The sequence below is a fragment of the Loxodonta africana genome, chromosome 4 (genome assembly GCF_030014295.1).
Source record: "Loxodonta africana isolate mLoxAfr1 chromosome 4, mLoxAfr1.hap2, whole genome shotgun sequence".
Classification (NCBI taxonomy): domain Eukaryota; kingdom Metazoa; phylum Chordata; class Mammalia; order Proboscidea; family Elephantidae; genus Loxodonta; species Loxodonta africana.
In genome coordinates this window covers 87,408,369-87,433,788 of record NC_087345.1, presented here as the reverse complement: position 1 = coordinate 87,433,788, position 25,420 = coordinate 87,408,369, and the positions used below count along the sequence as shown (strand labels likewise).

Here is a 25,420-nt window from a genome sequence, read left to right as displayed (position 1 = left end):
TGAGTTGAAAGCTGGGTAGCAGGGGTTTAGGAGCAAATGGGAGACAAGGAATTTAATAAACAGCTCTTTCAGAAAGTTCTTCTTGTGAAGGGAAGAATAGAGAAAAGGCTATAACAAGAAGGATTTAAGGGATTAAGGAAAAGGCCAAAATACCTTTATTTTTTCTGGTTGCAAAAGTAACACCCAGAAATGTAAAAAATATAAAGTGGAAGCTGACTATAATCAAAACACCTGGAATAGTTTGGTGTGTTTCCTCCAGATGTCTGTGTGTGTATATCAAGGCGTGCATGTGATTTCAACCTTATATAAATAATCTTTGAAAAGCAATGGGTGGACATTAAACATTACGTTCTATAGTCTTTTTTTTTTTTTTTTCCTATATTTTGAGTTGCTATGAGTCGGAATCAACTCGATGGCAATGGGTTTGGTTTTTGTATTTTGAATATCTTCCCATATCAGTCTATAGTGACTTTATCTCATTCTTTTTAAAGGTTGCATAATATTCTATTATATAAGTGTAACATAATTTATTTACCAATCTCCTATTGAGGGGTATTTGAATTGTTTCCACTTTTTTATTATTATCAACAATGCTGCAGTTAACATCCTTAGATATATATCTTTGTGAACCTATTTGAATATTTCTATAGGGTAAATTCTCAGAAGTGGAATGCTGGGGTAAAGGATATGGATATTTTAAGCTTTAATGACTCATCAAATTATCCTCCAAGCAGATTATACTGTTTATGCCACTATCTACAGTCTATGAGAATATTGATTCCTCATACCCTCATCAACTAGGTATTATCTTAAAAAAAATCATTGCCAGAGTTTAAAGAGAGTAAATCTAAGATTAATAATTGGAAGTTACGGGAGATAGATTTGTAGATTTGGATATGTATGAGGAAAAACTTCCTAATGATTACTTCCTCCAGAGAGTGGAAGGAATGTTTGAAGGGTGTTCATTCCACATCACTAAGAGAAACAACTAACATGTATGATTTATAATTCAGGGAGTTCTTTGACATAAATGGATCCTTGGTGGTGCAGTGGTTAAAAGCTTGGGCTTCTAACCAAAAGTCAGCAGTTCAAATCCACCAGCCACTCCTTGGAAACCTTATGGGGCAGTTCTACTCTGTTCTGTAGGGTCGCTAAGAGTAGTAATTGACTTGACAACAATGGGGTTGGTTGTTGTTTTTGATATAAATAATCAAAGTTGATCTTCATGATAAGTCAGATGTAAATGTGAATATCATTTTTTATAAATGGGAGAACGGAGACTCAGTCTTGGTGTGACTCAGCTAATAAGCAGTGGAGCTAGAAAGTAAATTCCAGAGATTTTGACTCTTATTCCTGTTCTTTTTCCATCATATCATGTAGAGGTTGAAATAACTATCCATCGGGAATGCTGTGGAGTTGAATCCTGATTTAATTAAGATAATTTCCAACTCTAAGTTTCTTTGATTCTATGCTAAGTTCAATAAGGGAGTGGTTTGGAGAAGGCAAAATAAGAGGTTATGTTGCTCCACTAATGCAGTGGCAATGGTAGACAAGAGAAGACACATGTGAGTAAAGTAGAAAGCGACCAGTTTAAGGTAATGCTGGAATTTTGAACATGAGTGACTAGGAGAAACATTTGGTTACCAGAATCAAATATTGTAAGCAAACCAAGAACAATGAAAAGGCCAATTAATTTGGTGATTCAAAAGTTCACATTGATCTTAGAGAAAGCAGTTTGTCTAATGTCAAAGGCCTTGTGGGTCTCAACGGTCAATGAGAGTTGAAGAAGTAAAAAACTGAAAGTATATCCCTTGAGGAGTTTAGTGATGCGGGAGAATGGGCAAAGTTCGATAGATTGTCAGGGTCAAGCCAGGGTCTTCTTAGAATGGAAGAGGCTTTGAACTTTTTGGGAGAAAAGAAAGAGCCAGTGAAGAGGGAGAGATTAAAGAAACTACAAAGAGGTAACTGACAGTTATATTCTAAGAGGAGGTGGATGGGGAATGTGAGCCAAGGTAGAGCTGGAGTAACTGCTTTTAGTTGAGAGCAGGGCCTATATCATATTCATACACTTCTTTTATCCCCCTCAAACCTGGAAGTGTAAATCTAAGATTAAATCTTGACTTGAAGGTACTCTTGAAGCATAGGATGAGAAGTCAAGGGGTCTAGCCCCAGCTGTACCATTAAAGCCTTATGTAACCTTGGACAAGTAATTTTCCTTCACTAGGTATTATTTTCCTTCACTACGTATTATTTTCTTTATCTGCAAAATAATAAGGTAGAATTGATTGATCTCTAAGCTTGTTGAGTCTTTTAGGAATAGGCCATGTTAGAAAATAGGGTTTGGAAAGATCCAGCTAGTGAGGACTGCTTGTGCTCCCCCAGACTTTAGTTTGGAATCTCTGGGAACTGGGGAGGTGGGCAAGGCCCCTAACTGGTGGTATGGCCAACCCTTCTGTGCTTGTGTCAACCCTCAGGTATGGCAAGCGAGTGGCGGACATAAAGGAAAGCAAGGAACATGCAATTGCAAACAGGTAAAGTTGGGGAACGGGTTCCCTGAGAGGAGATGGAATAGGAATCTCTCCTGACCTTTGTTCTCACCTAAGCCACCCCCACTTTCTGTACAGCCTTTCTGCCTCAACCCAGGAACTTCTCCTGCCCCTATAGAGTCTTGCGTTTTCTTACCAAGTCTAACTTTTGCATTGAACCTTTCTCCCGCTTGACGCTCCTTTTTAACTGCAGCTTTCCTCTGCGCTGCCTGTGGAGGGTTTTTAGAAATTTTATTGTGTTTTAGGTGAGAGTTTACAGCTGAAGTTAGTTTCTCATTCAAAAATTTATATGCAAATTGTTTTGTGACGTTGGTCGCAAACCCCACAATGTGTCAGCACTCTTTCCCTTTCTACCCCAGGTTCCAGTGTCCATTCATCCAGTTTTCCTGTCCCTTCCATCTTTACTTTTGGGCAGGTGTTGTCCATTTGATGTCATATACTTAATTGAACTAAGAAGCACCTTCCTTCACCTGTGTTCTTGTTTATTTTATAGGCCTGTCTAATCTTTAGCTGAAAGATGGACTTCGGGAGTGGCTTCAGTTCTGAGTTAGCAGAGTGCTGTGGAGGGTTTTTAAGGGTGGGGGAGGCAATATTTTCTGGTTTCTGCCTTCCTTCCTCAGTGGCCAGTTACATTGTCAACGGCGACAGTTTCTGCGGATGGCAGTGAAGGAGTTGGGGAGTGTGTTAACTGATGAACCAGGACTACTGGGTCCCAAGGCAAGAGAAAGAAATGTTGGGGGAAGGGGGATGTGATGACCAAGGATAAGAGACTCTTTGGGGAGGAGGTGTTTTTGCATTCATGAGTTTTTGTATTTCTGAGTCTTTTGTGATCTATTTGTACATAGATATTTGATTTCCACTGAAGCTCCTTGGAGGACCACAAAGCTTTTTATAAGTCTTTTTTTGGCGCTAATCATAGTATATATTACAGCTATTTGTATACTTCTCTTATCCTCTGTTTGAGTGTGAACTAATCGAAGACAGAGCTTTTTTTAAATCTTGTAGAACCACATAAATGCCAAATTATTTCTAAAATTAGTTTGATGGGGAGGGAATACTGGCTATGAGCTAATATTAACATGTACGTGTCTGATTCTGGGCACGTGCTGAGGTTTTTTTGTGTGTCTGTGTGTTTATTGGAAGCCCTGGTGGTGTAGTGGTTAAGTGCTACAGCTGCTAACCAAAGGGCTGGCAGTTCGAATCCACCAGGTGCTCCTTGGAAATTCTGTGGGGCAGTTCTACTCTGTCCTATAGCGTTGCTATGAGTCAGAGTTGACTCCATGGCCATGGGTTTGGTTTTGGGTTTGGTGTGTTTATTATTGGACACTGTTGTTGTGGCTATAGAATTGTGTCCATATTCATATTATCATGGTGGTTTTCTCTATGCTTTGCGATCCATTCTTTAAGTTGAAAATGCTTAATAGTCCCTGTACTCTTCTTAGGCACTTTTGGCTTTCATGGCCCTATCCTTCATTCGTGATGAGGTTACCTGGCTGGTTCGCCACATAGAAAATGTCACCAAGACAAAAACGCCTGAGGATTATGCTGACATGTTAGTATTTGATATGGTTAAGAACCTTGACCTTAGATGGACTGGGAAAAGGGTACAGGAAGGGATCAAATAATTTTAGGAAGTCTAAATTTCTGCCTTGTTATTACCGTCTTTGTCTCAATTTATATTACTGGTCTTATACATCTCCCTGTTCTCACCCACTCCTTTGTAGAAACATTGCAGAACTGCTTTTCTTGTTGGAGGAGATTAGAGCTCTTGTCCGAAGACACATCAAAGTGATACAGCAATACCACCTTCAGTACTTGGCCAGATTTGATGCACTTGTGCTCAGTGACATCATTCAGGTATGTTTAATTGATTATAGTTTGGAAATTTCAGGGTGGTCCCTGGTCATTTTCCTCTTAGAGCCACCCTGGTTGAATCTCATGTTCTGTAGACTGGATATCAGAAAGCTTAATTTCCCACTCTATGTGTATATATATGTATGTGTGTGTGTGTGTATATATATATATGCATATATGTATATATGCATACATACATATATTTAAAAGAACTGATAATCTCAATAAGGAGCCCTGGTGGTGCAGTGTTAAAGCCCTCCCCTGCTAACCAAAAGGTCAGCAGTGTGAACCCACCAGCCATTCCATGGGAGAAAGATGTGGTAGTCTGCTTCCATAAAGATTTACAGCCGGAAACCCTGTCGGGCAGTTCTACTCTGTCCTACAGGGTCACTAGGAGTCAGAATCAACTCCATGGCATTGAGGTTTTTTTTTTTTTTTTTTTTTTTAATAATCTCAATAGCATTTTTTTCCTGGGTGAAGCTACACAGAAATAGGAGAAAACTGAAAAACCAAACCCTTTGCCATCAAGTTGATTCTGACTCCTAGTGACCCTTTAGGACAACGTAGAACTGCCCCATAGGGTTCCCAAGGAGCAGCTGGTGAATTTGAACTGCTGACCTTTTGTTTAGCAGCTGAGCTCTTACCACTGCGCCACGATGGCTCCAGGAGAGAAAATTAAAAAGAAACTGAGTGTTAGTGTGGGAGGAAATCAGGAACGTTCCTCTCCATCTCTTGCTTCGCATTTTTTCTTTGTTTGTGGCACTTACCAATTCCTTCTACCTTCATACACTGACCAAGCATTTTGGTCTTATTTTCTATCCTAGTGGGACCTATGCCCACTTGACATTACTCACCTTCACTTTCAGAACCTGTCAGTGTGTCCTGAGGAGGAGTCCATCATCATGTCCTCATTCGTCAGTACTCTCTCTTCCCTGAATCTCAAACAAGGTAACTGGAGGGAGGTGAGGGAGTAGAGCATTTATGAGGGAGAACATCTTTTCTCTAGAAATATCAGTCTCTTGATCTAGGATAAAAGAAAAGATGACTTGGGAGAGGATCGGCCATGCTGTGCAATCTGGATATTAGGGTGCTGTTTTGTTGTTTGTTTTTAAAATTTGCCTGTTTTTTTTTTTGTAGTTGATAATGGAGAGAAATTTGAATTCTCTGGTTTGAGGCTGGACTGGTTCCGCCTACAGGTAACAGTCTATTGGTGTTAATCGTCCCCCATCCTCAGATTTTCGTTCCCTCACAATCTCTTCTAATTTTATTTCCTAAGCTCTGCTATAGGGGGTAACTCAATCTTGGGAAACTGCTAATTGAACAGGACATACCGAGGCCAAACTGTAGTCCCAAGGCTGGGAGCCCTTTTCATCTCTCTTGTTTTTCTCCACCCTTTTCCCATCTCCAACCACAGGTATATACCAGTGTGACTAAGGCCCCCCTGCACCTGCATGAGAACCCTGACTTAGCCAAGGTGATGAACCTCATTGTGTTTCACTCCCAAATGCTGGATTCAGTAGAGAAAATGCTGGTGGAAACTTCTGACCTGTCTATCTTCTGGTATGTCCTGATTCAGAGCTCTTTATCAATTCGCTTGATCTCCTGCCAGTGTCTGTGAAGGATTGTAATTCCCCTAGACAGATAGGAAAGTATTTTTTCCTTTGAGATCTCCTTAAAGGCAGATGCTCAAACTGCACAGCGTACTCATTCAGTTTCTACCAGTAATCCTAAGCAACAGGAATTTGAAGTTGATTCGCTTTTGTTCTGTAGCCACCCTCTTTAGGAAAGTCATTTAGACTTTACACAGCCTTCCCTTCTCCGAGATAATTCAGCCACATGTCTTTTTCCAGTCTTTTATTATCTTCCCTGTTATCTTTGAAAACTTCTTCAGCTTTTTTTTTTTTTTTTGCTTTTGGGACATTGTAATTTAAAAGAGACATGGAAAACTTAAGAGGTTTAGTGGACAGAACTAAAAATAATTGAGAAAGCTGGAGCATAGGTCTTTGGAGAATGAAAATTAATTTGTCTTCCTTAGGTAGCATTCAATGTTTATTGGATGACCACTGTTGTATATAACTCTACCCTTTAGGATATTGAAAAAACCTAATATGTTGTTTCTGCTGTCTGTATTCAGTGTAAAAAAAAAAAAAAAGTTGCTGTCGAGTCAACCCCAACTCATGGTGACGGTATGTGTGTCAGAGTAGAACTTTTCCTTTACAGGGTTTTCAACAGCTGAAATTTTGGACATAGATCATTAAGCCTTTCTTCTGGGGTACCTCTGGGTAGACTAAACCTCTAAACTTTTGATTAGCAGTCTACCCCATTAACCATTTGTACCACCCAGGATTTCGTATGCAATATAGGCGAGCATAGATATAACAACCGCATGTGAAAAGGACATCAACATAATAATTGTAAATATAAAAAAATGTAAAATGAGTGCACAATGTTGAGAGGATATAGGGTTGAGGAAAGATGAGTCTCATGAAATTAACCTGAGGAGGATTTCTGGAGTTGGAATGTTGAATTTTGGGAGGGATGTGAATTAGCAGTATTCAAGGGGTTCTAAATTAGGGGGAATGGCCCAAATCATGCAGAGGTTCTGAGGGAGGAATGACAAGTTTTGTACAAGAAAAGGGAAGAAGATTGTCATTAAACCACCCTGGGGTCCGTTATAAAAATGTCTGCAAGAGTTAGGTTTCCCTTCTCCGTCAGGGTAAGGTAAATCAAGGAGGTAATAGTGGGTATCAATAAATATTTATTGAAAGAATGACTATTCTCTCCGTCTCAGGGGGACCAGCTCCTGTGCCATGGCTCTAAATCTTCTTCCTCTTTCTCTGCAGCTTTCACCTCCGTGTTTTTGAGAAGATGTTTGCTATGACTCTGGAGGAACCTGCTATGTTGCGTTATGCCATTGCCTTCCCCCTGATTTGTGCTCATTTTGTTCACTGCACTCACGAGATGTGCCCAGAAGAGGTTGGTGTTTGGAACTCCAAACCTTGTCATCTCTCTAATCACGTTTCATCCTTATTCCCCCAAATAGAAAACATATCCTCAAGGGTTGATTTTGATCCCAAGAAGGGTACAAACATAGGGATGTGAAACGAGTCCCTAAATATATCTCAGCTTGATGTGGAATGTGTCCTCTCCCTCTGGGTCTCAGTTTCTTTTGTAGAAGAAACTGGGTAGCTCAGGCAAGAGGATCAGAGCAGTATTATGAGTTAAGAAGCAGCTACCCTGGTGATGACAATTTCTTCCTTTGTCCCTTTTCCCACAGTACCCTCATCTGAAGAACCATGGCCTTCACCACTGCAACTCTTTCCTGGAAGACTTGGCCAAGCAGACCAGCAACTGTGTCCTGGAGATCTGCGCTGAACAGCGAAACCTGAGCGAGCAGGTAGGCCTGGTTATTCCATTGTTTCTGCTTCCCCTCTGCCATTGTGTTCTTGAGTTTATGGCATGATTCTTTTCTTAGCACAGTCCCTTCAGTCTTTACTATCTTAGGTCTAGATCAAACCAAACCAAACCCATTGCTTTCAAGCCAATTCCAACTTACAGCAACCTAATAGGATAGGATGGAGTAGAACTGCCCCATAGGGCTCCCAAGGCTGTAATCTTTACAAAAGCAGACTGCCACATTTTCTCTTGTGGAGTGACTGGTGTGTTCGAACTGCCGACCTTTTGGTTAGCAGCTGAGTACTTTAACCAAGGGTTGTGCCACCAGGGCTCCTTAGGACTATGTTGAAGTTTCTAAAAATACTCTTATTTGAACAGCTGGACTCCAACAAAATCTGTGCTCTCATGTGAAGAGTTCCAAGAGATGAGTTAACTTTCTAATTTTCTTCCCCTTCTCTCTTGCCTCTGTGTACACAGGCTTGGGACAGTGGCCCACAGATCAATCGTAGGACATTTTATCTGTCTCTTCTCTTCTACCCATCTGTATCCTGATCTGTGGCCATCTGAACATTTTCAGTCACCTTGTCTGTGTTTATCCTCAGGGCTGCTTTCTTGTCCTTTTATTCTCGTTTTTCCCCTCCTCCCTTCCTTGACTGACTCACAGCACCTGGTCATGATTAGTTCAACCTAAATTTCAGGAAATTCTAAAATGAGGAACTTGTTTTGCTGTTGCCCTGGAGTCTTTTAGGTTGCCAAGACTACCTACCCTTCCTGGATTTGAGTCACGCTTAGTAACAACTTTGGTGAAAAGAAAACCAGGTGTGTGCATGTGTATGTGGCGGGGGGAGGGGGAGGGTACATAGGCATAGCTACATTATAACTTAACTTTCTGTTTTCTCGTATGTAAAATGGGACAAAAATATTTTCTTCATAGAGGTGCATAAGGATTAAATGGAATAGAGCACATAAAATTTTTGGTATACAACAATCAATAAATGTCAGCTGTTAACATTACTTGGATTTACTGGGCACTAAGCCCTGTGCTCGATTTTTGGGGTCAGGTCTCTAAAGGAGGGAACACAACCCCTGCCCTTGGGGAATGTTTCAATCTGATTGAGGAAGAGAGTACAAAACATGTTTCAAAGAAATTTAAATAATTAATGCAAGGAAGATATGCAAACAAGTATAATGGGTGTATTCATCACTCGGTTTGAATAGCTACTACGTGCAAGGGGCATAGTTAAGGAGATTTGCTCAGTGCTTTGTCAGGGATGACTAAAACATGATGTGAGCAATTGTTTTCACACACACCAGAATCTTTGCAACCCAGTGAGTATTAGCCCATCCAAAGTTACCGTTTTGAGTAAATAATTGTGTTAGTTATGTTGCCGATACTACTGGAGTTATAATTTTTTGGAACGGCTCTCAGAATCCACCGTAGACACTTTATTTATATATATATAGGAGCCTTGGTGGCCCAGTGGTTAAGTGCTTCACTGGTACCGGAAGGCTGGCTGTTCAAACCCACCAGCCACTCTTTGGTAGAAAGATGTGGCAGTCTGCTTCTATAAAGATTTACAGCCTTGGAAACCCTATGCGGCAGTTCTACTTTGTCCTACATGGTGACTATGAGTTGGAATCAACTCAATGATAATGGAGATATATATATAAAAAACAAAATTTTGCCATTTTAAGTGTATAATTCAGTGCCATTAATTACCTTCACTTTGTATAACCACCACCATTATCTATTTCCAGAAGTTTTTCATCACCCCAAGTAGAAACATAATAACTCCCCATTCCTTCCTCCCCACAGCCCCTGATAACCACTAATAAACTTTGTCTCTATCCATTTCCTTTTTCTAGATATTTCATGTAAGTTGGGTCATATAATATTTGTCCTCTTGTGTACCATAGACACCACTGAATAATATCAGGGTTGATACATCTTTGTCCATCAAGGTAGACTTGATTCTTTGAAACGGCCAAGAATTTGGATTAAAAAAAAAAAGTGTGACTAGTAAGTAACAAAACCATATTTCCTGTGTGGCTCCTATGTTGCTCTAAATGCAATTCCAAGGGAGGAGTTTTCAGATACACTCTGCAAGTTGTTAGCAGCACTGGAATAAATACAATTCTGTGGTGATTGCCTTGAAGAAAATACCTGAACGTATACATTCTATCTTATACTTCCTGTATGGCTAACTGGGGTATTTTGGTGAAGAGAAAAAACGCAGAATTGATGTTTAAGCTAACTAGCAAAAAATACAATATCTTATTTCAAGAAAAGAGGAGGTAGAGAGAGAGTGGTGGCCATGTTGTGAGCTCTCTGCGTTCGGAAGGCTGTGGTGGTGTGGATAACTGTTTCTATGAAATAGAATATGAAGGAACAAAGCAAAAGAGATGGTGGTTCCATACTAGCAAAAATAGCTGTTTTCCCAGATTGGGAGACCCTAGAAAGTGCAGCTGAGTGAAGTTCTTAGATCTTGTTTTTTTTTTTAACTTGCATTTTTCCATTAGGAAACACTCTCAGCATGCGGGTGGGGGTTTGATGACCAGATCCCTGAAAGACACTGCCACTTTGAGACTTTGAGCCCATAAATGGGGAGGTATTTAATGAAAAATAAAAGGGGTGAACACATTACAAATGGGTCCTCATTAGAGAAAGAGAAACATGGAAGGAGAGAAAAAGGCAGAAAGATAAAAGAAATAGATAATAATGTAGATACTTTGTTTTTATAACTATTAGATGGGATTCTCTGCTGTTTGGAAGCTAATCTTGTTTCTCCGTTCACCTATGTTTGTTTCAAAAGCTTCTACCTAAGCATTGTGCGACCACCATCAGCAAGGCCAAGAACAAGAAAACCATGAAGCAGAGGCAGATTCCCAGAAAGGGAGAGCCGGAAAGGGACAAGCCAGGAGCTGAAAGTCACCGGAAGAACCGCAGCATCGTCACCACGTGAGGACATGGGCCCCAGAGGGCAAACTGGGCACTGCATCAAAGAAGGGAGAGAAGGGAAGAGGGAAGGTGATATAGCAAAAGAATGTGGAAGTCATCATCAATGTGTACCATTCTAGGCTGAGTATCCCTAGAAGATGAAAGGAGCCTGAGGGTCATAGGTTGAACAAATCCTTCCCAGATACTAGTCAGCAGTGCCAGACCTGTAATCAAGGCCCATTTTACTTTCTCAATTTTACCCAGCATGGACAAGCTACACCTCACCTTGACAGAACTGGCACTGACAATGAATCACGTACACAGTTTTTCTGTGTTTGAACACACTATCTTCCCTTCTGAGTATCTCAGCAGCCACCTGGAGGCCAGACTCAACAGGTATTGCTCTTTTCTTGTCTTCTATGTTTGCATGATATGGTAGTTCTCAAATATGTGTTCCTTTACTCTCCTCTTGGTGGTCATGCCACACCCTGGAGATTCTGACACAGTCAGTCTTGATAAAAAACAAATAGAAACAACCGCAATCCTCTACAAATGGTTTTGATGAACAGCCAGAATTGGTCACCATTGGTAGATTGATCACCATAGTAGAATGATCAGGGCCTTTGTTTACAGCCAGAGCACCAGCGTTGACATCCTGGCCATTAGCTAAGAGGCTGGAGCAGGTTATCTAACTTGCTTGAGCCTTAGTTTTCTCCCCCGTAAAATAAGAATGATATTTATGTTACAGGTAATTGAGAATTACCTGTAATTGAAAATTGGTAGTGAGAATTAAAGATAATAATGAATGCAAAGTTTCTGACATATAATAGGCCTCAGTAAAATGAATTCCCTTCCCCCTGTTTTGCCTTCTTTCTGTTGTCCCCCCAAATTAGGAGGAACACCCCTATCATTAGAATTGGGCACTATCAGAAATCAGGGAAGTAGGGGGAGGAATTATTACAGGTAATCCCCTGATCTTCTGTTTTATTTTGGAAAAGTTGTATATTCATTCATTTATTCAGCAAATATTTATTGAACACCTTCTGTGTGCCAGCACTATTGTAGAAGCTGTTAATACAGCTGTGTACAAAACAGATAAAACCCCCTGCCCCCATGAAGCTTACATTCTATTGAGGGAGATAGACAAAAAAATAAGAAGAATATACAGTGTGTTATGGTAATAAGTGTAAAGCAGAAAAATAAAGCAGGAAAGGGAGATAGGAAACATGTGAATGGCGGGGTGGTGGGGGGTGTTGCAGTTTTAGACAGGGTGGCCAGAGAAGGCCTCCTTGAGAAGATGATATTCGAGTAAACATCTGAAGGAAGTGAGGAAGCCAGCCAAGTGGCTGTCAGGGGAAAGAGCATTCGAGGCAGAGAAAACAGCAAGCTCTGAGGTGGGAGCAGATCTGGTATGTTAAAGGGACCTGGAGGAGGCCGGTGTGGCTGGAGCAAAACGAGCCTGGGGAGACTGGTAGGATATGAGGTTATCAGAGAGGTTGGGGGAATTGCAGATTACGCAGTTGCTTATATGTCATCGGAAGGACTTTGACTTTTATTCTGAGGGAGTTGAGGAACCTCGGGGGTTTTGAGCATAGGAGTAACAGGTTCTGACTTAATATTTCAACAGGATAGCTGTGGCTGCACTAGTGGGTCAAGGGTGGAGACAGGGAGACCAGTTAGTAGTCTGTTTTAATTGTAGGAGGTGCAGATTTATTTTATAACTAGGATTTTACTTGGGGGATAGTAAAATTAGTTTGTTTTCCTTACATACATATTAATGATACGGAAGGAAGGGTCTCAGGTACATACACAACGTCAAGAAGATAGTTTCATAATTGTTCGTGTGCAGACCTTTAGAAGTTGGTAGTGGTTTCCAGGCCCTGTAGCAGCATGGGTGTGCTATTTTAGTTTTCCATAAATATCTCTGGTACTTTCTTCATTGACATAATTGTTCCCAAAGCCCCAAGGCTGGCCTAGAGGTTTGGTCTTAGTGAAAACTCTGAAATAGATTAGGTTTGCCTCCAGCCTGTCCCTTATGTATTATTTTCCTCCAAGTGGTACCAAGTGTTAGGCACCTCCTCTGTTTTCTCTTTCATTTGGGAAGTGGGCCGCCCTCCTGCTCCGTTCTCCTCCTGCATACAAATTTCCCCAAACAACAGCAACAAAACACCTGCTTCTATAGGAAGAATATGATAAACTCATTCATAAAAAATCCAGTTGCTGTCAAGTCGACTCCAACTCATGGTGTCCCCACGTGTGTTAGAGTAGAACTGTGCTCCATAGGATTTTCAACGGTGGTTTTTCAGAAATAGATTGCTAGACCTTTCTTCCAAGGTGCCTCTGGGTAGACTTGGACCTCCAACCTTTTGGTTAGCAGCCAGGGGCATTAAGCATTTGCACCACTGAAACAAAAAAAAAACAAACCCGTTGCTGCCAAGTCGATTCCAGCTCATAGCAACCCTACGGGAGAGGGTAGAACTGCCTCAAAGGGCTTCCAAGGAGCGCCTGTTGGATTATGAACTGCCGACCATTTGGTTAGCATCCGTAGCTCTTAACCACTATGCCACCAGAGTTTCCTTGGACCACTCAGGGACTTCTAAAACTCATTCATATTTGAAGCATAAATGACTAACAAAAGCTGGAAGTGTGATGTTCTTCTGTCCCCTACGATTTATAGTCTAATAAGTAAAAAAGCCTGAGGTCAAAGTTGTGTGCCTGCAAGCCAATTCCCACCTATACTGACCCTGTTTGACAGAGTAGAACTGCCCCTTAGGGTTTTTTAGACTGTACTCATTACAGGAATAGACCTAAGGTCTTTTCTCTCGGGAAGCTGCTGGTAGGTTCAAACCACCAACCTCTCGGCATCCGAATGCTTGACCATTGAAATCTCAGGCATCTGTGGGGGGTATTAAGAGATGGGAGTCCATGGGGAGGGGTCTTCCTGGTGTTTCTCTGAAATAATACAGTGTAGGCAATTACTCCATTTTCTCTCAGGTTGGCTGTAGCTGCATGTCAGCTAAGTGTGCTTTCTATCCAGCCCTGGCTACCCTGGCCACTTGGGGATTACACTGCATTCCCATGGATTTCTGGGTGTGATTTTCCAATTCTGACAGTGGTTGGAACAAATTCTTTCCAAGGAGAAAAGACAGCTACTGGCACTGAAAATGCAGGTGGTGTGGGCCCTCAGGGCCCAGCTCTGCAACTTTCCACCTGTGTGATCTTCAGCAAATGGTTTAATGCCTCCATATCTCAGTTTCCTCACCTGTAAAATGGGGATAACAATTGTACTTACCTTATTGGGTTACTGTGAGGTTTAAATGAGATAATGCATGTAGTAGAATCTCAGCACACTGCCTGGAACACAGTATACATTTGATGAATGTTATTATGTTTGTCACTGTGATTGTAATTATGATTTTTATCACCTAGAGCCATTGTGTGGCTGGCTGGCTACAATGCACCTACCCAGGAGATTGTAAGGCCTTCTGAGCTATTGGCAGGAGTCAAAGCATACATTGGTTTCATACAGTCACTGGCCCAGTTTTTGGGTGCAGACGCTTCCAGGATCATCCGGAGTGCCCTCCTGCAGCAGACACAGCCACTGGACTCATCTGGGGAGCAGACTATTACCACTCTCTACACGAATTGGTCAGTGCTGCTTATCCTCTCCCACTGCCTCACCTCTTTGTTAGCGTGCTCTCCTTTCCACAGTAGGACTCCAGGGACCAAGCATTTTAGCTCCCAGGGCCATAGACGCTTGTTTTTGTTTGATGATTAGAGCAGTAAATTGGGGCAAACCCAGATATCCTTATGTCCACTGCAAGGTTTCCTTCTAACTTTCCATGTAACATCTATCACCCTACCCTGCAACAGTTTGATCTCTTCTTTTAATCTCCACTTCTTAACCTTCCTTTTTCTGGATTCTTACCATTTGGATTTCAAATAATTTCTCTTCCTCTTTCTGAAATTCTCATATTTCTTTTTCCACCCCAGCTTTTCTGTGTACCGCCATCTCTGTGGAACACCACCTCCGCATCCCCAGACAGGACCCTGTCAAGTCTAGCAGACTGTTCTTAATTAGGAAGGGGACCTCTTCAAATCTGAAGGAGGTGGGAGTCAGACTATTTCTTTTGGGATTTTAAGGAGTCGAAAGGAGTCGATTCCTACCTCCCCGAGCCACTGGGTGGCGCTCTTAATCCAATATCAACTCAGTAGGAGTCAGCTGCAATGAAGAGACCAGTGAGTATGGGAAAGGCTTAGACAAGGTTTGCAAATACACATGTCAACAGTTGCCAGGTAGGTAAGGTAAATGGGTGTCATGGGCTAGGTAGGGACTTGGAGGAGTTGGAGAAGGCAAGGGGGCAGCCACTAGTCCCTTCCAGCTGCTTGCTGGTCCACTAAATCTTTTATTTTTAATGTAAAAATTTTCAGTTTTAAAAATTTTACAATTAATTCCAATTTAAAGAGAAAAAAAAAAAAAAAAAAAAAGACACATTCAGCAACTGGGTTTGGCCTACCTGCAATTAGTTTGTGATCTTTATAAGACACAGACCAGGAGCTAGAGCCTGGGTGAGGGACAGGGGGTTGGCCAAGACCTCCTCTGACGACGTGGCCAGAGCCCTGCCCCTCTCAGCTTGCCCAGAGGTCGGGGTGGGGGGGTGGGGGGGTGGGGGGGTGGGGAGTATTTGGAGGCTGGATGACCACTGTTCATTGGGCCTCTCTCTGCCAGAAGATCTGACTTGAGACAGGCTTCCAGGACTCCTGAGCCCTCAGTTCAGCATTCTCACTGGAGAGGCCGAGGCTAAGTATATTTCAGAGAAGCCTAATTAGTGGGGATTTTTTTCTTGTCAGGTTGGGCCTGTCTTACCTGACAGAGTAGGGCCAAGGGTGAGGGGAGCGCAGTAGTTGGAAAACAACAGGGGCTGGGGAGAGGGATGTAGTGCATTTTGACAGCATAGTGAAACACCCTGTAGATTAGAGCCCAAGTGGAACATTACTGCCAATTGTTTTTGAACCAACAGGCTGGGGCCTTAATTAGAGCATTGTACTGTCTTCTTTGAACCTCTTCTTCCTATCCCAGCTTTTAGCAGAGTTTCTCCTTCTGAGACCAGTAGTAGTGGCAGAAGGGAGTGAACACTAATCTCTGCTTTCCCGATCAACCCTGTAGGTACCTGGAAAGTCTGCTTAGACAGGCAAGCAGTGGGGCCATCATCCTTGCCCCAGCCATGCAGGCCTTCATCAACCTCCCCAGAGAAGGGGAGCAGAACTTCAGTGCAGAGGAGTTCTCTGACATCTCTGGTAAGCCTGGGGCCTGGTCTCCTTGTCAAGGAGCTGGGCCTTTCCCCTCAATATAGTATCTCAATACAGGCCCCACCTAAACTCTCCTACCCTCCCAGAGGCCCACTTTACACTCTCCTCAGCATCTCTGCCCTAGGGAAGGTAGACGGGGATTCTAAGCTAGAATTGAGGAATGGTCTGGGGGTTAAAGGTGGAGAAAGAAAATGGGGGGAGTTAAGGGTACTCAAGTCATCGAAGGTATTTATTCCTGGAAGGGTGGTAAATGGTTATTCTTCATTTCCACAAAGAATAGAAGAGTAGGACATATAATGAAGGGCAGAGGATAAAGTGTCTAGAGGACGTCCTCATGCTTGGAATTATTAAACAGTGGTCTGATGTCATGGCATCTTTTTCCTTAGTGATAAAGTTTGGAGTTTTAGCCAGTGCTTGAATTGCTGATGTTTAATAATTGTTATTGGGTGCCATTAATTCCAACTCATAGCGATCCCATGTGACAAAATAGAACAGTCCCAAGGGTTTTCTTGGCTATAATCTTTACAGAAGCAGATTGCCAGGTCTTTCTCCCTGGATGAGAGCTGCTGGGTAGGTTCAGACCTCCAGCCTTTCAGTTAGCAGCTGAGCATTTAACCATTGTACCACCAGTCTCCTTATGCTTAATAATAATACAATAATAACGATGATGAAATAATGCCTGACATTCCTTGTAGGCTAAATTCTAAATGCTTAGGCGTATTAACTCATTTAATCCTAACAACGGCCTTGAGGTAGTTACTTTTATTACCCTATTTTACAGACAAGCAAACTGAGTTACAGAGAGGTTAGGACCTTGCCTAAAGTCACACATTTGTAAATGGTACAGCTGGGATTTCAACGCAAGGCAGTCTAACTCCAGATACTGGGTGCTTAGCCACCATTCAGTGCTGCTTCCCAGTGTATAGAAGTGCTCCTGTGTTTCAAGGCGGGTGGGGAGGTAAGGAGCATATAATGAATGAGTTGGGAAGCTGGTCTCTTTTTAAATAGAGTTGAAGCCATACAGATCCCCCCTTTTTTAAGCTGATGTGAAATTCTCATAATGTTAAATTAACTGTAATTTAATCATTTAAATTAAAATTGTTTAGCCATTCAGTGGCATATAGAACATTCAAAATGTTGTGCGACCACCATCTCCATCTGGTTCCAAAACATTATCATTACCACAAAAGGAAAGCCTGTATCCATTAAGGAGTTGCTCCTCACACACCCCAGCCCCCAGGCCCTGGTAACCACTGATCACATACAGATACTTTTTAATAGATTGGTTTTACCGACTGACTGATTCATGAACTATGCTACTACTCTGCTTCTCCTCACCTCCATATAAATCATGAATCCTGTGTGGTTGGTGGGTCAGGTAGGAGATGCTTCAGTGATCCTGACCTCTCCATTCTTCCCTTTCCTTGGGAGTATTAAGAAAGTCAGAATACACAGTTCTGTTTTCCAGCTCTGCCTTCTTCTTACCCTCACCCAACTCTATCAGTATGCTGACCCTACTGTTTTTACCTGCTGGAGGTTTCAGATGTCCCCTTTTCATCAACTCTACCTACAAACTGTAGGCAGCCTCTAAAATCAGCTTTATTCCTTGCTGACAACTGACAAGCAGCAGGAGGTAATGCTGATTCCCCCTTCTACCACCCCACCCCAGTTTCCCTGGGTTGCCATGGTGATGGGGCAATGCTACTGTAAAAATAGATAGATGGAAAGAGAAAGATGCCCTAGGGTTACTAGCCTACAGTAGAGAAGACTGGAGTAAGAAGGTTTGGCAGGTTCCAACGGGTCAATCAGCGTTGTCTTCTCCAGCAGCTCCAGAGGAATGTGATTCAGCCCCTCTCCCCCTGTGTCAGCCATTTTAGCATTATTTAAGTTCACCAGTTAGGAAATCTTTTTAGAGTTCTAATCTCAGTTCTTTCGATTATAAATCTAAAAATGTCTAGTAAATATCCATTCTGGACAAGGTACTGTGTCAACTACTGTGTTCTACTTCCTCTGTCATTGGTGGAGGTGGACATTAACTGGTCTTGCCTTCAGAGACTTGAGTATGGAGCACTGACTTGCTTTTCTATCTGAACTCTTATTAACTCTTTTAAATTTTCCTTTCTCCTACTGGTCTCTTGTTACTTCTGGTCTTTTATGGCTTTAACTGCTGAATGGGCCTATAGCCAAAGATCATAGCTAGAGTCCTCTCCTGCCTGTATTTGTTACTAGTGTTTCTAACATGGGATTTCCCCGGGCAAGTTTTATTTATTTCACAAAGGGCCACAAGCAGGCTTGAGGGAAGAAAGATTTAGAGAGAAAAAAAACCCTGAGATTCTGGGGATGTGTGTTGATTTTGAGAAAAGAAAACTAGCCCAAGGAGAGGAAAACTTGGACAGTGAAACATTAAATAAAGGAAGCAAAGGGAGGAACATACAAAAAGCCAGACCTTAGGTAAGGAAATAGTTTTGGTATCTAGACATAGTGAGGGTTAAAAGAGGCTAGGTTTTTAGCACCAGCCCCTAACTTGGCTGGGTGATCTTGGACAAGCGCTTAACCCTCCTTGTGTATAAAACCAGTGTGACAGTGCACGTGGAAGATCCTTGTGCAACATACCTCAGAGGGCTGTTAATGGTGATCATCATAATTATCCCTTATTTATATATATAGTTACAGTTTTCTAAAATTCTTATAATGTATCACAATCTTACTCTATAAGGTATTTCAGGGCAGCTATTAATTACTTCATCATATAGAGAATTATAAAAGTCAGAGAGGCTCTTATAGCTAATAAAGCTAATACAGCTAGCACAAGAGTAAAACCCAGGCACAGGTGAAGGGGCTAGGGAATGTATAGATTCTTATAAAAATGTAAAGTAAAATAGTTATTATCTGTTGTAAGTCCTGGTGTACATATCAGTGGGGACATGGTAAGCCATTGCACATGCAGGCCAGAGCTCTCACCTGAATGCGGGATTTTACTTTTTCTCCCCAACCTCCCACTTCTTTTCCTAGCTGGAAAACATTTTAAATGTTTGAATTACCCTATAGTTGTTGTGCAAATGCCCCAGTGTCCTTTGAGTCCCACCTGGGACCTCTGTAACTCTATTCTAGAGATGCGGGCCTTGGCTGAACTCTTGGGACCCTATGGCATGAAGTTCCTGAGTGAAAACTTGTTGTGGCACGTGACCTCTCAGATCGTGGAGCTGAAGGTACTGTGGAAACAAGCCCTGTGAAAAGGTCCAGACTCGGGGCACTGGGGGAAAGACGTAACATTGAACTCTTCATTTCCTGCATAATGTCTCTCTGTTCCATGGGCTGCAGAAGCTGGTGGTGGAAAACATGGATGTACTTGTTCAGATCAGATCCAACTTTAGCAAGCCAGACTTGATGGCCTCTCTGCTACCCCAGCTGATAGGTAAGTACCTTCCCTTACAGTGAGAAGAAACTGTGGGCAAAGCATTGGGAATGACAGGGTTTTTCAGGGACTTGGGGGCTAGGCTGGGTCTGGAAGAAGCAAAACCATCCTAATTCTGCTGCTCAGTTCTCTTGTCTAATGCTCTTCTTTCTCCTCAGGGGCTGAGAATGTCCTGAAGCGCATGACCATCATTGGAGTGATCCTCAGTTTTAGGGCCATGGCCCAAGAGGGACTTCGGGAGGTGAACTTGCGGGGAGAAGGGGCTCACTGAATTACAGATACCTCAGGAAGTAGGGTGTATGTGAAAAGTTGTGGAAAGGGTAGGTGGGTGATGAGGAGAAAGAAAGAGGAAGATCCCTGGGGATAAATGAGCTGAGGAAACCCAGAGTCGTAAGGAGCAGGAGAACATGGAATGTTGGCTAGGTTCTTGTCTATGTTGACGCCTTTTTTTGTTTGTTTCCACCTATCTTTGAAGGCACTGGCCAATATCCTGTGGGCTTATTTATCTCCTTTTTCCTTCAGGTTTTCTCCTCCCATTGCCCATTCCTTATGGGTCCCATTGAGTGCCTGAAGGAGTTTGTCACTCCAGACACAGACATCAAGGTATGGGGGAGTGCAAAGTATAATCTCATCAGATGATTGTTGTTGAAAATGGATATAGCTAGGATATTGTAAGGGAGAGAGAGAGGGTTTTGAGAAGAGCTGGGATCTATATGGGAAAATAATGTGGGGAGACTTTGTGGAGAGAGGAGCACTAGTCATGAAAGATAGAGCAGAGCTGGGGAGACATGGGGGCATGGAGAGAAGTGGAAGCCAGGGAGACCCTGTAGAGGCTGGGGAAACATTACTGGAGGGAGAGGACTAAGATCTAGGATAGAATCTGTAGGTTTTCACCTGAAATGAGCAGTGTGGAAATTAGATGCCAAACTATGTGCAAACTAGTCCCCTCTGGAGCTTGGGTACTTTTTGTAAAAGAACTTGTTCCTTCCGTTATCACCCACCCTGCCTACCCTCAGAGTTTCCTTCCTTTTCCTACTCTTTTCTTTCTCCCAGTTCTTAAACCTTCAGGCCCTCATTTGCTACAGGAGATAGAGAGAGGAAGAGGGGCTTTTACAGACAAGACACTAACATAAACATCTGTTTCTCCTGCCCATCCCCTACCTTTGAGTCATCCTTTTATCTTCTGAATCACCTGGAACAGACAAGTATGTTATGCAGGAAATACAAAGACTTGAGGCAAGGCCCTTCAAATGTATAGGGAAGGCTATTAATTGATTCCTCTAATGGAGAGAAGTCTATGGTAAGAAGAAAGTGGTAGCAAGAAAAATTAAAGTTAGATGTTAAGAAAGACTTTCTTATGTTGAGACCAAAGAGTTAAAATTTCCCCCCTCTCTGCCTGTGATCATATGAGGGCCAAGTGGTCATGAGGTGAAAGGGCAATGTTTCACCGGGATGCCTGCCCCTCTTGAATAGTCCTTGATTTTACAGTGAGCCTGGGCTTCTGGCAGCTGCTGATGTTGGCGCCAAGTGCTCTAGTCTGTAAGGAGCTTGTCCAGCTTATATCTCCTGGACAGTCTCGGAGGTTTAGGCTCTGCCTGCCTGTGAAAATAAGCAAGTGGGGGTAGAGAGGAGGGATAGCCTGTCTATCATAGATTCTGTTACTGTCTCTGAGGGTTGAGATGATTAGGGGAAGAGAAAATAAGATGCCTTCAGTCATCCCCTTCTGCCTTCAGTCATCCCTTTCTTCCTCCAGAAAACCACAGGTCACATACGCACCAGGTGCCTGATTTAGACATGGCTGCCACGAGCAGGGTCTTCTAGGTAATAGGAAATTTAAATAAGCAGCAGAGCTGAGTGTGGCTAACGTTTGGCTTCGGGTCAAGTGCCATAGGCAAAATATATGCCTGTTGTTATGTCTTTGGGTTCTTTGCATAAGATACTGTACTTGGTTGTCAATTATTGGAACAGTTATCCTTTATTTCTCAGAACATTTTGAAGTCTTTAAAAACATTTTTTTAAGCTTCTAAAGGGATCTAAGTACTTGGAGTGGGAGTGGGGAATTGGGGCTTTGTTCGGGGATTCAGGTAGCAGTCAATGAAGATTTACTGAGTGCCTTCTATGTATTTAGCATTGTGTTAAACACTAGCAAGGATACAAGGAAATGCAACATTCCTGGCTTTAAGGTAAAGGAGGAGGAGCGAGAGAATAGCATTTATTGACATCACTCTCTGTCAGTCACTGGGGTAGATACTTTACATATGTGGTCTAATTTAATCTTAACACCAGCTCTGTGAGGTAAGTATCGTCATCCCAGTTTTACAGATGAGAAAACTGAGGCTCAGAGAAGTTAAATAACTTTTAGCAAAGGTTACATATGTAGTAATTTTGGTAGCACTAAGATTTGAACCCAAATCTGTCTCACTCCAAAGCTTTTTTCTCCCCTCACTATGCTACGAGGTCTTATAAAATTATGATCTTGTTGGTGACATAAGCCATATGTCTCATGTCCTATCTGAAAATCTAAGTAATAATACAAGGTATTGTGTGTGATAAATGTAAAGTGGGTGGTACCAGTTTAAGGAGGGAGAGATGAGTTTGGGGTGAAGTAATCAGGGTGGGCTTCACAGAGAAGATGAGGTTTGAGTTAAGCCTTAAGGGATGGGTGTCACTTAGCTGTAAGTTGCTGTTATGTGCCCTTGAGTCAATTCCAACTCATAGTGACCCTATAGGACAGAGTAGAACTGCCCCATAGGGTTTCCTAGGCTGTAATCTTTATAGGAGCAGATCACCAGGTGTTTTCTTTCATGGAGCTGTTGGTGGGTTTGAACTGCCGACCTTTCTGTTAGCAACTGCGTGCTTAACCATCGTGCCACCAGGGCTCTTTTAACTATAACTAGAGGAGAGGAAAGGATATTATAGAGAGAAGCAACGTGAGCCAAAGTATGAAAGTAAGTTGTATTTTTGGGACAGTGAATAAATTACCCTGGCTGCTTTGACTGTTGGAAGCATTTAGAGAAATAAGGTTGAAAAGATAAATTTGTACCATGGTATGTCCAAATGCCAAGCCAAAGCATTGCCTCGCCCCCGGAGGCTAGGGAGAACTATTAAATGAATACCTAGAAAAGATGATGATAGTACAGCAAATGTTTCAAATCTGTGATCCAGGAATCTCGGCTACCTATAGCTTTTGCCAAGCACTTCATTCTTGGGAAGCCTCTTCCAAGTGTTGTTTTCTTCTCCATCAGGTGACCCTGAGTGTCTTTGAGCTGGCATCTGCTGCAGGAGTGGGCTGTGACATTGACCCAGCCCTGGTGGCTGCCATTGCAAATCTGAAAGCTGGTAAGATAGGGGAAAGGGGGCAAGGGAGGACTTCGGCCCTATTTTGGTGGGAAAATGTCAGTGTCAAAGAAGACTTTATTTGGGTTTGTGAATTCAGGGGATATAGCTTGGGAGCTAAGGAAAGACTTAAAGTACAGACTTTAGCCCCCAGAAAATACTTACTACATAGGCAATTTAGATTTCACCTCAGGTTTCAACCAACTGATCTGTCAATCAGCAAAAAAGTGTGTTAAATGAGAGTCTGGTGCTTAGCAAGTGCCCAAAGGAAATTACAGTCTGGTTAGGGAAATTAGATCCATGCAAATGAAACAACGAGAGAACAATACAAAATAGTATAGGAGTTGTGCTAAATTGTGTGATATAGCACCTAAGTTCCCCACAGTGATCTTGTGTGCCCCTCCTACATAATCACCTAGACACCATTCACTTCTTGCTCAGTCTCACACTTGTCTCTTACATTCCATTACACATTTCCTCTGATGAGCACATCCATACTTACATATACTCAGAATAGGATGCAACAAAGGGCTGGTGTTCTGCCCCTTCAAAATTGCCAGACTCACCCTCCCTTCCCTCCACTCTCTTGGTAGGTGAGAGGCTTTCCCCCTACTTTCCTCTCTTTCCTGCTTCTCCACCCCATCTGGCAGCTGGCAGAGTGTCCTTGGCTGCATTTCAGCAGAGCCCATAGCTAAGAGCTGTGCTCAGTCACCAGAAGAGGCCTCCAGAACTCAGGCCCCTCACTATAGGTGGATGCTAGCCCAGTCCCCTTCAGTAATAAGAACTTGCCTATAGTGCTTTATGAAGTGGTTTCATAGATATTTTCTTGTGATCCTCACAGCAATCCTGTGAAGTAGGACCCCTGTAGAAGATAATTCCTATTTGTTGATCTTACTTGCTTTTCTTCTTTTTCCCTCTCACCAGATACTTCATCCCCTGAGGAAGAATATAAGGTGGCCTGCCTGCTCTTGATCTTTATTGCAGTTTCCCTCCCGCTCCTTGCCACAGATCCTTCTTCCTTCTATAACATTGAGAAGGATGGTAAGTAAGGAGTAGGTTTGATGAACCGGTGCTATTTAGATTAGTGTCCCAGGGCAGGGAGATGAGATGAAGACATTTGTCTGGAAGATACAGACTTCTGACTTAGATGTAAAGTTCTGTTCCAGAAAGCATCTGAGAATGAACTGTGCATAAAATTCAATTCCAGTGAAATTTCTTTGGAATATTCTTCCCCTAATCCCAAAGTGCAGTCCTGGCGGCACAGTGGTTAAGAGCGCAGCTGCTAAACAAAAGGTTGGCATTTTGATTCCACCAGCCTATGGGGCAGTTCTACTCTGTCCTGTAGGGTTGCTATGAGTTGGAATTGACTTGATAGTAATGGGTTTAGTTTTTTGGTAATCCCAAAGTGCCTTTTAGCCCTTTTGGTGTCACATAGGGGTGGGTCAGCCTGAAAACGTGAGAAATAATCAGTTGGAGTCTCCTGGAGTGGCTTACTTTGTCATTTCTTTTATTTCTCTCCCTCTATCAATAATAACCTAGGTTACAACAATAATATTCACTGCCTGACCAAAGCCATCATCCAGGTGTCTGCTGCCCTCTTCACAGTCTACAACAAGAACATTGAAACTCACCTCAAGGAATTTCTGGTGGTGAGTGGGTCTAGGTTATAAAGAATGCAAGATGGCAAGGTCTGGTGAGAACTAGTTTGTCTTAAATCCATAGACTCTTATTGTTGAACAGGCCTTTGAGATCATCTGGTCTTTCTCCCACCTAATTCATTCAGTAAATAGTGAGAGTCTCCTTTGTGAAAGGCAGGAGTTTCTTCTAAATTCCCTAATAGTTAGTATTCTGTCTCTACCTGAATGCTTGAGGAGCCCTGGTGTTGCAGTGGTTAAGTGCTCAGCTGCTAACGGATAGGTGGGCAGTTCAAACCCACCAGGCACTCCATGGGAGAAAGTAAAGATTACAGCTTTGGGAACCTTGTGGGGTTCTACTCTGTCCTATAGGGTTGCTGTGAGTCAGGATTGACTCAACAGCAGTTAACAACAATACCTGAATGCTTGGAAAGATCATGGGACTAAAAGTCAGGAAATCTGGATTCTCGTTCTGGATCTGCCACTGAGAAGCTGTGTGACCTCTGAAGAGTTGAAATTTTGGGGCCTCAATTTTATCATTTACAGATAGGGGCATTAAACTGGATGCATCTGGGGATGCGTTTTTAGTGAGCTCTCCAGGTGATCTGATGCACATCAACGTGGAGCACAGTTCTCTTCTGACACACATGGGGTCGCCATGAGTTGGAATCTATTTGACGGCAACTGATTTGGTTTTTGGTTAGGGTGAGTCCAGTCCTCTGTGTTTTTAATAAGCTCTCCAGGTGATCTGATGCATATCAAAGTTGGAGAGACAACTGACTTTTATCATCTCGAAGACACTTTGAAGGAGCTCTGGTAGTGTGGTGATTAAAACACTCAGCTGCTAATCAAAAGTTCAGCAGTTCGAACCCATCAGCCGCCCTGAGGAAGAAAGATGTGGCAGTCTGCTTCCATAAGGATTATGGCCTTGGAAACCCTACGGGGGCAGTTCTACTCTGTCCTACAGGTTTGCTATGAGTTGGAATTGACT

General features: G+C 42.5%; 1 protein-coding gene across 2 annotated transcripts in view; it reads left to right on the top strand.

The window, feature by feature from the left end:
- NCKAP1L (NCK associated protein 1 like) overlaps positions 1-25,420 on the top strand; it is a 49,059-nt gene that overhangs the window by 16,347 nt on the left and 7,292 nt on the right. For both annotated transcript variants that reach the window (XM_023557163.2, XM_003405482.4), the window contains exons 10-29: positions 2,475-2,531; positions 3,167-3,263; positions 3,989-4,098; positions 4,271-4,403; positions 5,267-5,348; positions 5,538-5,596; positions 5,815-5,960; positions 7,244-7,376; positions 7,678-7,797; positions 10,610-10,755; positions 10,999-11,130; positions 14,164-14,382; positions 15,902-16,032; positions 19,156-19,253; positions 19,366-19,459; positions 19,618-19,700; positions 19,982-20,062; positions 22,705-22,798; positions 23,720-23,836; positions 24,335-24,444. In XM_023557163.2, the coding sequence (XP_023412931.2) occupies positions 2,475-2,531; positions 3,167-3,263; positions 3,989-4,098; positions 4,271-4,403; positions 5,267-5,348; positions 5,538-5,596; positions 5,815-5,960; positions 7,244-7,376; positions 7,678-7,797; positions 10,610-10,755; positions 10,999-11,130; positions 14,164-14,382; positions 15,902-16,032; positions 19,156-19,253; positions 19,366-19,459; positions 19,618-19,700; positions 19,982-20,062; positions 22,705-22,798; positions 23,720-23,836; positions 24,335-24,444 (2,242 nt within the window). The remainder of the gene's footprint in view (positions 1-2,474; positions 2,532-3,166; positions 3,264-3,988; positions 4,099-4,270; positions 4,404-5,266; positions 5,349-5,537; positions 5,597-5,814; positions 5,961-7,243; positions 7,377-7,677; positions 7,798-10,609; positions 10,756-10,998; positions 11,131-14,163; positions 14,383-15,901; positions 16,033-19,155; positions 19,254-19,365; positions 19,460-19,617; positions 19,701-19,981; positions 20,063-22,704; positions 22,799-23,719; positions 23,837-24,334; positions 24,445-25,420) is intronic.